The sequence below is a fragment of the Microtus ochrogaster genome, unplaced genomic scaffold (genome assembly GCF_000317375.1).
Source record: "Microtus ochrogaster isolate Prairie Vole_2 unplaced genomic scaffold, MicOch1.0 UNK98, whole genome shotgun sequence".
In the NCBI taxonomy this organism is placed as follows: domain Eukaryota; kingdom Metazoa; phylum Chordata; class Mammalia; order Rodentia; family Cricetidae; genus Microtus; species Microtus ochrogaster.
Window position 1 is genome coordinate 80,187 of NW_004949196.1, and position 12,507 is coordinate 92,693.

Here is a 12,507-nt window from a genome sequence, read left to right on the forward strand (position 1 = left end):
CACAACCGCTGTCCTGCACATTCCCATTAAGCAAGTCGTGTTTGCCGGGAGTGGCTCAGCCATAAATACTCCCTCTCTCTCAGCCGAGGCAGATCCCAAGCTTCCCACTCCACCCCCAGCAAAGAGGGGCGGGAGCCACCGGATATTTCCTCATGTCCTAGGCCACTCTTACCATCTTCATCAGGACAGGGATACTGGGATGCGCTCTCCTTACCTGTTTCCCCAAATGCTGTGGAATGGGGCACAGTGTCCCATGTCTGCAGTGGTCCCCTGCCAGTGCTCTGCTCTGCACAGCTTGTGTCCACTAAGCTGGGAGTGGGCTGGCTCGGCAGTGTTCAGCTTGGGTAGTGAGCACAGGCCCTGGCTGCACTCTGTGACTGTCTGGATTTGCCATTCCTTGCTTTGGTTCTGTACAAGCCCCACCTTGCGCCTTCTAGGCCCTTCTGGATGACACCCAGACTGCCTGGTCCTGGGTGGTTGATCTATAAGACCATGTTGCCCTCTTCACTTCTTGGTGGACAAGACTGGGCATCCACTTACTGACGGGTCATCTCTCCGGCCTGACCTGCCTGTGGTCGGGCCAGGAAGGCACTGGGCTAGCAGCCCCATCCTCACCAAGTTGTCTGCAGTGTGGGAGCCAGGGGCCTTGCCAGAGACTCAGTGCCTGCTGTGTCCCCACAGTGCACATGTCGCAAGGACATGGTCAAGATCTCCATGGACGTGTTTGTACGCATCCTGCAGCCTGAACGCTATGAGCAGTGGAAGCAGGGCCGTGACCTCACGGTGCTGGACCATACTCGGCCCACAGCCCTTAGCAGCCCTGAGCTGAGCTCCTGGAGTGCCTCGCGCGCCTCACTGAAGGCCAAGCTTTTGCGCAGGTGAGTGTCTCCTCTTGCTCCTTCTCCTCCTCCCTCTCTCTCTCTCTCTCTCTCTCTCTCTCTCTCTCTCTCTCTCTCTCTCGTTTCCACTTCATTTGGACATCCAAATGAACAGCTCACTGCTGCTTCCTCTGGTGACATAAACTTGGCACCCTTGCAGCTCTGAGAGCCGGCAGGTCCCCTCCCAAAAGCCCATACCAGACACCATGCTCCTAAGGATGACTGGACCCTCCTGGCCTGCTTCTTATAGTAATGTGGTCACCTGTGACCGGGAACCTGGGCAGGGCTGCTACAACCTTCAACACTGTGTGGCCTTTAGCATTGGTAGTACAGTAGCAGGGTTGGGAAGGAGCTTGACTGGTGTGGGTGTCCTTCTGTTTATGTGTTGCTTTTATTGGTTAATGAATAAAGCTGCTTTTGGCCAATGGCTTAACAGAGTAAAGCCAGGCGGGAAATCAAAACAGAGATGTAGAGAGAGAGTAGGCAGAGTCAGAAGCCATGTAGCCGCCACAGGAGACAGATGCCTCCAGCAGAGCCAGCCAAAACTTTGCTGGTAGCCCACAAGCCTCGTGGCATAATACAAATATTAGAAATGGGTTAATTTAAAATGTAAGAGCTAGCTAAAAATACATGACTCCTTTGTCTAAGAGGGAGGTCTGTCCAGCTGGGCCCAGTCCCTCACTCCAGGGTATCCATCTTACTCCTTGCCTCCAGCAGCCCTTCAGGGATTTGAGCTTCTGATAGGGGCTGCATGGAACTCAGCTGTCTACCTGTGAAGAACCAGGGAGGCCCAAGAACTCTGTTCTCAGGCAGGCCAGTTTATGGAACCACCACTGTTGACAAGACTTTACCTAGAAACACAGCTGCTACCTTGGCCTGTAGACACAGCTGTTAGGATCCCAGTGGCTTCCAAATGCTACAGAATCCATGGAATCCTCTGGAACCAGCTGCAGGTTCCTTCATTGGCTGTGCTGTGACCAACCTGCTACCTTCCACTCCTGAAAAGCTCGAGGTCACTACTACCTTAGCCCTGGGCTGGGGTACTGCTTTCCAGACAAGTCATGGGCCTGTGTCTGGACAGTGACCTGTGGCCTGCAGCCTTCCCTTGCGTCCTCTCGGATGCCTCTGCCTGTGCACTGCAGTCTTACCCTTACTTCCTGCTCTGTGTCCTCCTCTCTGGAGAGCAGTCTGTGCTCTCCAACATTCTGCAGCACCCAGCAGTCAGGTGACAGCCTGTGGTGGGGCCTGAGTGGGCCTGCGGGATTCTGGGTGGTTTCATATGATTGGTGCTCAGTGTCTGGGCTTATGAGTTAGCTGAGCAGACAACCAGTAAATAGGCACCACATTCCAGAACCACAGTGACACCAGGGCCATCCAGAGATGGGGCCCTATGATCAGAGGAAGTGGCCTATGGGATCTCATAGGCTCCCTCCCATCAGGGGTGGCATCCCTACTTCTCACTCTGGAAGCCGTGCTAATGCGGCAGTGGCTGAGTAGCAGATGAAGCCTGTTCCCAAGGACACAATTTCCTTTAAAGCTGTTAAAATGCACAAGGCCAGAGCTGTTTGTTTCTTCTGAAGTCCCTGGCCTCGGTGGGAGGCCATTTGCCATGCTTTCACGGTCCACGGTACATGGGGCTGGGATTGCAATGAATGTGTGCCCAGCTTCTCCTAGGTGTGCTTCGGCTGCATGCTGGACTTCCTTAGGGAAACTGAGGCATGTCAGGGGTTCCGAGTGGGGTCAGAGCATCTTTCTCCCTGACACACCAGGACCTGGGGCTACTGTTGTTGACAGGAACTAAGAACGCCCCTGACCTCTGCCTTCTGGGCAGTGTCCTGGCTAAACATTACCTGTCAGAGGTTCCTCACTACAGGAACTACCCTTATGTATCCCTGCATGTCTACATGGGGCCTTCTCAGCACAGGCCTAAGCTCAGGCTGTCTTGTGCCCACCCTGTCCCCATTTCCAGTCTCCTGTCTCCTGCAGCAGCTTAACAGGTGAGCGGACTCTACCCCTTCTGTGGGTGACCACCAGGAGACAATGCCACAGTCCTTAGTCAACCTGGCCTGCTGTGGACGCGTGGGGATCAGGAGGTGTTGGTGCTGGCGGTGTGACACCTCAGCCTACTGACCTCAACACCAGAATTGGCCCATGACCCACGGCACTCACACCCAGGGCTTCAGGAAAGTCTCCTGAACCCCAGAATGTACCACAGCTTCCCAGGGGATATTTTAAATACTCATAGGTCTGCCTTAGTGGCAGGAACAGAACATACTGGGGAAACTAGAACCTGCAGGTGGTCTCCTAGCTGCTTTGTAGGCACAGGTCACCATGTGTCTGCAGCTGTCATCTCTCTGTGTGTATCCTGCCTCTCAGCAAAGGCTGTAGGCTTCCTCGTCACCCTTCCCTCAAGTCCAAGGGCACCTGCTTTCATCTCGGAAGAGTTTGTGTTGTTCACATGCCAACACTTGACTTCTGAAATCTGACAGATCGATTTCCAGCCATGTTCTGATCCCACAGGGTAGGGAGAGGGCAGGACTGCAGGAGCAGCTGCACAGCTCAGACCTCGATAGGGCAGCAGGAGGCCTTCCAAGCAGGCTCAGGCTGCATAGGCCACTGGGACACACCACTTGCCTCATGGCACAGGACTGGCCTCTTCAGTACAGGACCCATCTAGTGGATCTGATCCTAACAATGGTTTTCCGTGAAGCCGTCCGACCTCCACCTGCCATCACCCTCAGCAAGCCCCTTTCCCACCTTCCAGTACATCCTTAATGCCAGCTCAAAACAAGGCCAGAGGCCAGGATGTTATAGATACAGACTTCAGAAAGATTCCAAAGCTACCATAGCATATGGGAGAAGAGCAGGGACAGGAAGAGCCAGCACACCTGGCCCGGGATGCTGCAGAGAAATGCAGGAACAGCAGGCTGCAGCAGACAGAAGATGCTGAGAGCCGTACCCAGCCTCCAGGGAGTTCTGAGAGAGGCAAAGACACGTGCAGCAGTGACCGTGTGCATCCTGATCCTGTGGCCGGGTGATGACCACCCGTGATGTAGAACACACCACACCCATGGGTCCCTCACCGGGGTTCAGCAGGCGGCACCCAGAACTTCCAGAGAGAACCCGGTGTCAGGCTAAAGGCTGCAGAGCAAGCTGCTGTGGCCTAGGGTACCCTTCCAGGGTCCCCCAGCCTGACTGACTGCCTGCTGGACAGCTTCAGACTTACAGCTCCACAGTGCACGTCAGCCCAGCACAAGGGCAAACCCTGAGAGCTGTAGCATGACGAAAGGCTATCTGGGACAGGGACAGGGGTGCCAAGGTCACCACCGTGGAGCCAGGGACACGCCACTTAGGAGTTTAGGATGGGGCCAGAGTACCTGGAGATGCCAAAAAGAAGGGCTGTGCCCCAGCTCAGGGTCACGAGATGTGAGGGCACGCTGTGGCTGCCGCTGAAGGGTGGCTACATCTTTGTGTATCCATCCGGCCTGGTGGGAGAGGCATCAGTGAGGGATGTGACAGCTGACACAGGGCTGGGTCCCAGCTTGCTTTCCTAATACAGCATGGCTATTCTTTGGTATACAGTGCCCTCCCTGCTCTGGAGGGGTGCAGCCCACATCGGAGTCCACACAGGTGGACTGAGGTCCCATTTCCTGGAACCTTGAGTACCGTGGCTGTGGGAACTAAGCAGGCTGCTGTGCTCAGTTGTAAAGAGTGTGGTGTGAGGCCCGGGGTGTCCCAGTCAGCTGTGCAAGGGTAGCCTCCAGTGGGGTCAGGACAGTGATTGAACCAGGGCGACTCCTGAAGCTGTGGCCCAGTGAGTTGGTGGCAAGCCGTGAGTGCTATCTGAACTGGGCGCTGCCAGGAGCAGCCCTAGACCCCGGGGACAACAGTTACAGTCTGAGCCACCACGCTTCCTTCCTGACTCGGTGTTTCCATTGCTGGGGCTGCCCACCAGAGCAGAAGGGTGTGTGTCCCTGGATCTAAGGCCTCTTGTCTCCAGCCTCTCTCCTCTCCCTGTCAGTGCTTCCTGCCCTTCCCCCCCCCTCCTGCCTGTCCCCAGCCTGTCCTGCAGCCACTGCCGATGCACACCTTGTCTGTCCCTCCTTGGAATGCCACCTGCTTGCCTGCTGGTCATCTTTGTGGGGCTCACACATTCATTGAGGGGTTCCTGCCCTGGTCAGGGGGTGTTTCAGCCACAGGAGTGAGGGAAAGGAGGGCAGGCCATGGTAGAGTCACAGAAGCCACCACCTAGAGCTGGGCATTGCGAGCTCTGGGCCACTGAGAGGCTGTGGTGGGTGAGGGCTACTGGCCTGGGGACCCCAAGGCACAGATCTGCAGGAAATCATTCTTCCTTGTGAGTCTAAGCAGCTTCAGGTGCTGGGGGGGGGGGTCCTGCCTCTGCCCCTGCTCTACATGCTCACCCTAGCTCTTCATTCAGCGAGGCCAGTTTGTGACGCCAAGGGCCGTCCTTGCTGTCAACATGAAGGTGTTACGCTATTGTACTCAGGCTGGGCATGGGTCCTAAGAGCCCTATGTGCAGGGCTGTAGAGAGGGCCCCCGAGCCAGAGGAAAACCCTGAAATTTACATTCTAGACAAATTAGTGTGAAGGAGAGCAGACCCTGGAGAAAGGCTGAGGAGGAGAGGAGGCCGAGTCTAGAGAGGAGGCGGGAGCCGACCAGGAAGCCAGGGCCAGCGTAAGTGATCTCCCTCCAGCCCACAGTGTCCTGCCCATCCCGTGCTGCCATCGCCTGCTTCACCCCAGCCCTGCTCCTCCCTGGCCCTCCTTCCTGCCCACCCTGGACTACCGCAGTCTCCATTTCCCCTGCTGCCTGACCAGTGCCCTCCCTCAGGTCCCACCGGAGACGGAGCCAGCCCAAGAAATCCAAGCCTGAAGACTCCAAGTCTCCTGGTCTGGATGAGCCTGGGGGCTATTCTCGGGAGGAGGCCACTCCTGAGGACGAGGATGAGGAAGAGGAGCTGTTGCCCTCACAGGGCCCCGAGGCTGAGGGCCTGGAAGGTCAGTGCTGGATGCCTGCAGCCTGGGTTTGGGTCCCTGCAGCCCTTCTTTGGCATTTTGTTCCTGCTGGCCTGGACATGGCCCAGGGAGGCAGCACAGTGGTGCAGGCACCTGTGCACACGGGAACCTTGAGCTGCAATCTGGCAGTGAGTGTCCCAGCTCTCCTGCCCTGCATATTCTGCCTCATCCCTACCACTGGCTTCCACCAACATAGGGAAGGGCTTCCCTCTGTGGCCTTTTTGGAGTGTGAGGCAGGGACTGGAATGCATCAACACAGTGTCTCAGATTCCTACTGACTGCTCGGGAGAGTCATTGACAGAGATTTCTGTCCCACCAGGTCCCACAGCCCTTCAGTCCCAAAGAAATACACAGAGGTATACATTAATCATAAACTGGTTGGCCAATTAGCTTGAGCTTCTTATTGACATGTGTTAGCCACATGGCTTGGTACCTTTTATCAGTGAGGCATTCTCATCTTGCTTCCTCTGTGTCTGGGTGACAGCTGCAGACTGTGCCTTTCCTCTTCCCAGAATTCTCCTTTTCTGGTCACCCCACCTATGCTTCCTGCCTGGCAACTGACCAATCAGCATTTTATTAAACCAGTACAACTGACAAATGTTTAAGGGTACAAGACCATTGTCCCACAGCAGAGAATTACAGAGACTTGTCCACTGCACACCATGACAGGGTCTTCCAGCCCAGAAAGGCCAGTGAGGGAAAGCAGGGTGACCACAATGTGATGTGACCATAGACAGAGTGGTCCATGGGCTGTGGACTTAGGCCCTGCAGGCACTGTGGATGAGTGAGGCACTGGTGGGCAGCAGCTCACACCAGCCAATAAGAACCAGCCAGAAGTAGCTACACAGCAAATTAAGGCTGACAAGAAGAAACTGACGGCCATGTATCCAGGGGGGGCTTTCGGCTAGACGTCTGAGCACAGCTGGAGCAAGGTGGTGAGGTACCCGCTGGCATGCATAAGGCCCTGCACTCTCCTCCGCACTGGGAGTAAGGACAACAGCCAGCTATTGTAGAAACAGGAGGCTACAGGTGTGAGAGCTCTGTGACATCCCTGCGCCCTTCTGGATTGTGTGTATTGCCATGGTCGCATGTGGATCTGCAGGAGCTGAGGGCTGGAATGATGCCAACAGCCACAATTACACAAAGAAGCTGCAGGACTAGCCTGAGCTCCCTGCTTCCACCTCCACACTGGAATGTGAGCCCCGGAGCCATGTGACCAGTTACTGACGCCTGTTCCCTGTGGATCTGGTGTCAGGTGCTCCCCCTTCCTGAGTATGGTGTGAGGAGGGTCCCCTTGACACACCTAGCAATGTGGCTTTCTAAGGATTCCCTTCTGCTGTGGGAGGTACGTGGCCCCAGGCACCAGGGCAGGGTGTGGCTGTCTTTGAAAGCTTTCACACCTCTGATTTAAGGATTCTCCTTGACCTTAAGTCCTCATAAAGTGGAAAGAGCATCTGTCCTGTGATAGGCGCCATTTTACTGTGGAACACGTGGATGGTGTTCTGCATGGCCTTGCTTTCAGGACGGGGTGCTGGAAACTGAGTGGGGCACCCAATCATAGCCTGTCTGAGGGGGCATCGGCAGGTGAGGGGTTGGGATCCCCAGCTCCTCAGCAGGGTTGTGACTGTCCAGTTCTGGGTCAGCTGCTAGAAAGCACTGCCCTCCAGGTGTGTCAGGCTCAGTAGCTAGAGCAGAGCCCACACCTGTGGATGTATGGCCTACCATCCCCTTTGGCCTCCTGTGGGCTGTGACTTTCAACCAGCCAGGCTAACAAACCTAGGCATGTTGGGACACCAGGCCATAGCTCCCAGCCACCCCTGAAGGACCTCTCCACCAGACTGCTCACCTCAACATTCCAGAGGGACCAGACTGTGACAGTCTTTCTCTTCTTGACCCCCAAGGCAGGTGTGTTCCCACTGATATAGCCATCGTGAGTCTGTGGTGAGGCAGTAGGCTTTGAGGTGCCCTTGTTGGCCTTCTCCTGCTAAGGGCTCCGGGCTATCCCATGGCCATACAGAGCCTGGAGATGCTAAGGATCCACAGCCATTGTTGGTCATAAGAAAACTAGGGCAGGATCCTGTGGTCCAGCACCAAGGGCTGTGAAGGTTCACCATGCCAGGTTCACCATGGTCACTCCACAGCAGCTGCCATGGTCATAGGAACAGACTCCTGAAGCCACACTTGACATCCTTCCTTGGGTCCAAGAACACATCCTGTAGGGGTTCATCCTGGTCCTTGGTGACCACAGCAACTCCAGTATGGAAGTTAATGGGGTCTGTTGTCTGGGGGCTGGGCAACACCCCACCTGTTCCTACCTGTGTACCATTGCAGCTTGGGGAACTGAGTGTCTTAGGGGTTGGCGGTGCTATCTAACGCACTAGACACCCAGGAGAGTGTACGCTGCCATACAGGCTAGTGAGCCTTGCCCTTGGAGGGTGTGAGGGTATGATACATAAGTGTGTATGATATTCCAGTGTGCATCCACTCCCATCAGCAGCCTGCCTGGACAGCACAGGTGTCAGCTTCCAAGCCTGGGGTATAGCTGTTACCCACGAGCCACTCAGTCTAGGGCTCTTAAAACACAAGTGGCACCCAGGCCGCTCACAGCAGGATATAATCCCATGAATCCCTTAAGTGACATCTTAACCCTGGGAGCTAGGCACATGTCAGGTGGGGTCCCCTGGAGAACTTGGTACAAGTGACCAGCCCCTGATCACTCTGTCCTGGTTAAGTGATGTGCTGTACAGCCATTATGGCACCAAACTGAAGTCCCACCAAGACAAGTCCCATCAGCCACCCTTCTTCATGTCCCCTGTCAGGAACTGTCTCTAACACTCATCCCAGAGGCCGCCAGATGGGGGTCCCCAGGCCCATCTGCTGCTGGGTCCCTCGTGTTGTCTGCACCAACTGTACAAGTCTACTTCTCCCCACACCTGCGCTGGCTGGCAGGAGCCCACGACTTGGGACAGATATGTTCACAGCCACTTCCTGAAAACCCAGGCTTCTCCTCCTTCCCTCCCTCTTCTTTTTCTAAAGAAAAGACAAGGGTGCCCTGAGTGCTGGGGTGGCAGGTTGCAGTTCAGCACCAGCTCAGGAATCTCTTTAAGTGCAGTGGCCCAGTATTGGTCCCTTTTGGAGGCTGAACTTACCCAGGCTTTGGGGATCCTGAGTCCGCAGCCAACTGTGCTCTTACCACAGAACGTGGTCTCCTGCTTCCATCTGATTCCTTTGGTTCTGTATGATGCGTTCTCTCCCCCAGAGGATGGCAGAGGCAAACCCCGACCAACCAAGGCCCGGAGCAAGAAGAAGACCCCCAACCCCCTGTCACCCCTGTTGCCATCCTCCCCACCAGCCCTATTACCCACTGAGGAGGTCCTGAGATCACAGCCCCCACCCAAGTCTCCATTGCCGGCCATGGGCCCCATGGCCACAGAGGGGGGCCCTCCACCAGCACCCCTCAATGTGGTGCCTCCTGGGGCACCAGGTGAGGAGGCAGAGGTGCGGCCGCGGCCCATCATCCCAATGCTGTATGTGCTTCCGCACACCAACACCGCAGATGGGGACAGGGAGCGCACTGCCCACCCACAGTTGGCACCCATGGAGATAGGACCCGAAGACGAAAGCCAGGCCCAAGCTGGTGATGCACAGGTGGGTGATTAATGGCCACCAGGTGCTTTTGTGGCTCTGCCCACACAGCTGTGTGTGGCATCTGAATGCTAGGGTGGCAGCTGGAGTCAGTGTGTGTTGGGGGTGACAGGCGTGGTTGTGAATGCATGTGTGCATGCTGTGGGTGACAGGGTCCAGCATTCCATAGTGCTGTGTGTTTCAGGCACCATCCTCCTTCTCTAAGCTGAAGGTAGAAATCAAAAAAAGCCGGCGTCACCCATTGGGTCGTCCACCTACACGGTCCCCACTGTCTGTGGTTAAACAGGAGGCTTCGAGTGATGAAGGTGAGCAAGACCCCGCCACCATGCCGCTTTCCTCCCACCTGCATGGGGCCCAGCCAGCCCCTCTGCACAGGTGCCAGTGTCAGGTCCTCCTACAACGTGGCACGCTCTTCACCATGCTGTGAGAGACCACAGAATTCCCTGCCCCTTCACCTTGCAGGGACCCAGCTGCTCACACTTAACATACCTTTAACCACCCCAGTTCTTTGTGGCCTATAGGACCTCCACCTGACCCCACCTTTCAACCAGTCACTGGCCGGGACCTAGTGCCTCAAATGTCATGTGACCAGGGAGGGCGTAGATCACAGCCATCTCCAACCAGGGCCCATAGTTCCACTCCCCATCCCAGCAATGGGTTGCAGCATTCAGGGTCTCAGTGGGAAGATTGCACCTGTGCAGAGGGTGCGGCATGCAGGCTGTGATGGCAGAGGGTATGGTGCACAGGTCGTGGTTTGGGGCCATGATGTTAGGCTCTGGCAGCAGCTCCTCTGTCCCAGGGCTGTACCCTCACGTCTGCACAGGAGCTTCATCAGCTCTTGCAGAACTAGGTATCTAGAGTGTCCCCAGACATGGTGCAAACGCTTAGATTGTGGCTATGGGCGGGGGGCGCTGGTGAGTGCAGGAGGGTGCTCTCCAGTGATAGTTGGGCCTTGGGTACATGGGTCTCTGCTGGCTAGCAGGGCAGTAGTAGTGTGTGCAGGCCCTGGTGGGTTTCAGTTCCTCCTTAAAACTGTTGGCAGAGGGCTGGAGAGATTGCTCAGAGGTTAAGAGCATTGCCTGCTCTTCCAAAGGTCCTGAGTTCAATTCCCAGCAACCACATGATGGCTTACAACCATCTGTAATGGGGTCTGGTGCCCTCTGCTGGCCTACAGGCATACGCACAGACAGAATATAGTATATATAATAAATAAATATTTAAAAAAAAAAAAACTGTTGGCAGAGTCTGAGAGCCATTGGCAGTTCCTCCACCCAAGGCCTTACTGTGCTAGCAGTATGGTTCTGGAAGTACCCAGGACCTCAAGACCTCCCTACAGGAGTGACAAGAATCTGGGGAACAGTGGAAACCAGGCCCCAGGCTCTTGGCTCCCTACTGAACTCTTCCCAGAAGGCTCTCATGGGAGTTCTGGGCAGGCAAATCTCCCACAGCTCCATGTCCTGTGTCTCTTAGCAGGTGGCAGGGCCTGAATCTAGCATAGTCCCCTCCTCCATCCTCCTGCCTGTCATGGCCATGCTGCCACGTAGATAGGTTTTAGCAGGCTGTGGCTGAGGCTCCCGGGCAGGTAGGCAGCACTGTGCCCAGCTTTACACTCAAGAGGATGTGTCTGAGGGTGGCATGTTTGGTGTCCAGGCCTTAGGTTAGGCCCTGGGGAGACCATGGAGGGAAATCAGCCCCCGCTCCCTGCAAGAAATGCAGACTCGGGGCTGGAGAGATGGCTCAGTGGTTAAGAGCACTGGCTGCTGTTCCAGAGGACCTGAGTTCAATTCCCAGCACCCACATGGCAGCTCACAACTGTCTGTAACTCCAGTTCCAGGGCATCTGATCCTCACACCAATGAACATAAAATAATAAAAATAAAATAAGTTAAAAAAAGAAAAGAAAAGAAAAATGCAGACTGCCGAGTACCAGCCAGGGCTGCTCAGAGGACCAGTGGAGTGATGCTCTGCTGGGGCCTTGTCTTCCAACCCAAGTCCCTCCATCCGTCATCGAAGCCTTCCCATTTTCAGGAGAGGACGATGTCAGTGACCCCGAGGCCTTGAAGTCCCTACTTTCGCTGCAGTGGAAGAACAAGGCAGCCAGCTTCCAAGCTGAGAGGAAGTTCAATGCAGCAGCTGCCCTCAACGAGCCCTACTGCGCCATCTGTACCCTTTTCTACCCCTATAGCCAGGTGAGCTGCCCTACTGCGCCGTCTGTACCCTCTTCTACCCCTAGAGCCAGATGAGCTGCCTGCTTGGCCCTGCGCTGGGTATGGGGCCCTCTGTCACCTCTGATGTCCATGCCTCTGCAGTCAGTGCAGACAGAGCGAGAGGTCCCAGTTGCTCCAGGGGACAGTGCTGTCCAGCCACCCTCCAAAAGTGGCCAGAGGACACGGCCACTGATCCCTGAGATGTGCTTCACTTCGAGTGGGGAGAACACAGAGCCACTGCCTGCTAACTCCTACGTCGGTGAGGATGGTACCAGCCCACTCATTTCCTGTGCCCACTGCTGCCTGCAGGTCCATGCCAGTGAGTGTTCCACAGCCATCTTGGTGTGAGGGACTCTGGGGGCATGGAGTACTTTTTGGACACAGTGCATTTTGAGTTTGAGGGGCACTGTCCAGGGTTCTGGCTCAGGAGGCTACACTGTACAGTGTATGGGAGGGGCAGCAGGTGTGGGGGGCTGCAGGTGTGGAGAGCTATAGATTTGGGGGGAGGGCTGCAAGTGTGGAGGGCTACAGGTGGGGAGGGCTGCAGGTGTGGAGAGCTGCAGATGTGCAGGGAGTTGCAGGTGTGGAGGGCTGCAGATGTGGAGAGCTGCAGATATGCGGGGAGAGTTGCAGGTGTAGAGAGCTGCGGGTGTGGAGGGAGAGTTGCAGGTGTGGAGGGCTGCAGATGTGCGGGGAGAGTTGCAGGTGTGGGGAGCTGCAGGTGTGTGGGGAGAGTTGCAGG

General features: G+C 55.9%; 1 protein-coding gene across 3 annotated transcripts in view; it reads left to right on the forward strand.

Moving 5' to 3' along the window:
- Positions 1 to 12,507, forward strand: part of Kdm4b (lysine demethylase 4B) — an 82,406-nt gene that overhangs the window by 62,175 nt on the left and 7,724 nt on the right. For 2 of the 3 annotated variants that reach the window (XM_005371080.2, XM_026777999.1), the window contains 7 exons: positions 682 to 878; positions 5,472 to 5,573; positions 5,730 to 5,896; positions 9,174 to 9,562; positions 9,744 to 9,864; positions 11,587 to 11,747; positions 11,868 to 12,084. In XM_005371080.2, the coding sequence (XP_005371137.1) occupies positions 682 to 878; positions 5,472 to 5,573; positions 5,730 to 5,896; positions 9,174 to 9,562; positions 9,744 to 9,864; positions 11,587 to 11,747; positions 11,868 to 12,084 (1,354 nt within the window). The remainder of the gene's footprint in view (positions 1 to 681; positions 879 to 5,471; positions 5,574 to 5,729; positions 5,897 to 9,173; positions 9,563 to 9,743; positions 9,865 to 11,586; positions 11,748 to 11,867; positions 12,085 to 12,507) is intronic. The other variant, XM_005371082.2, reaches the window with a different exon arrangement.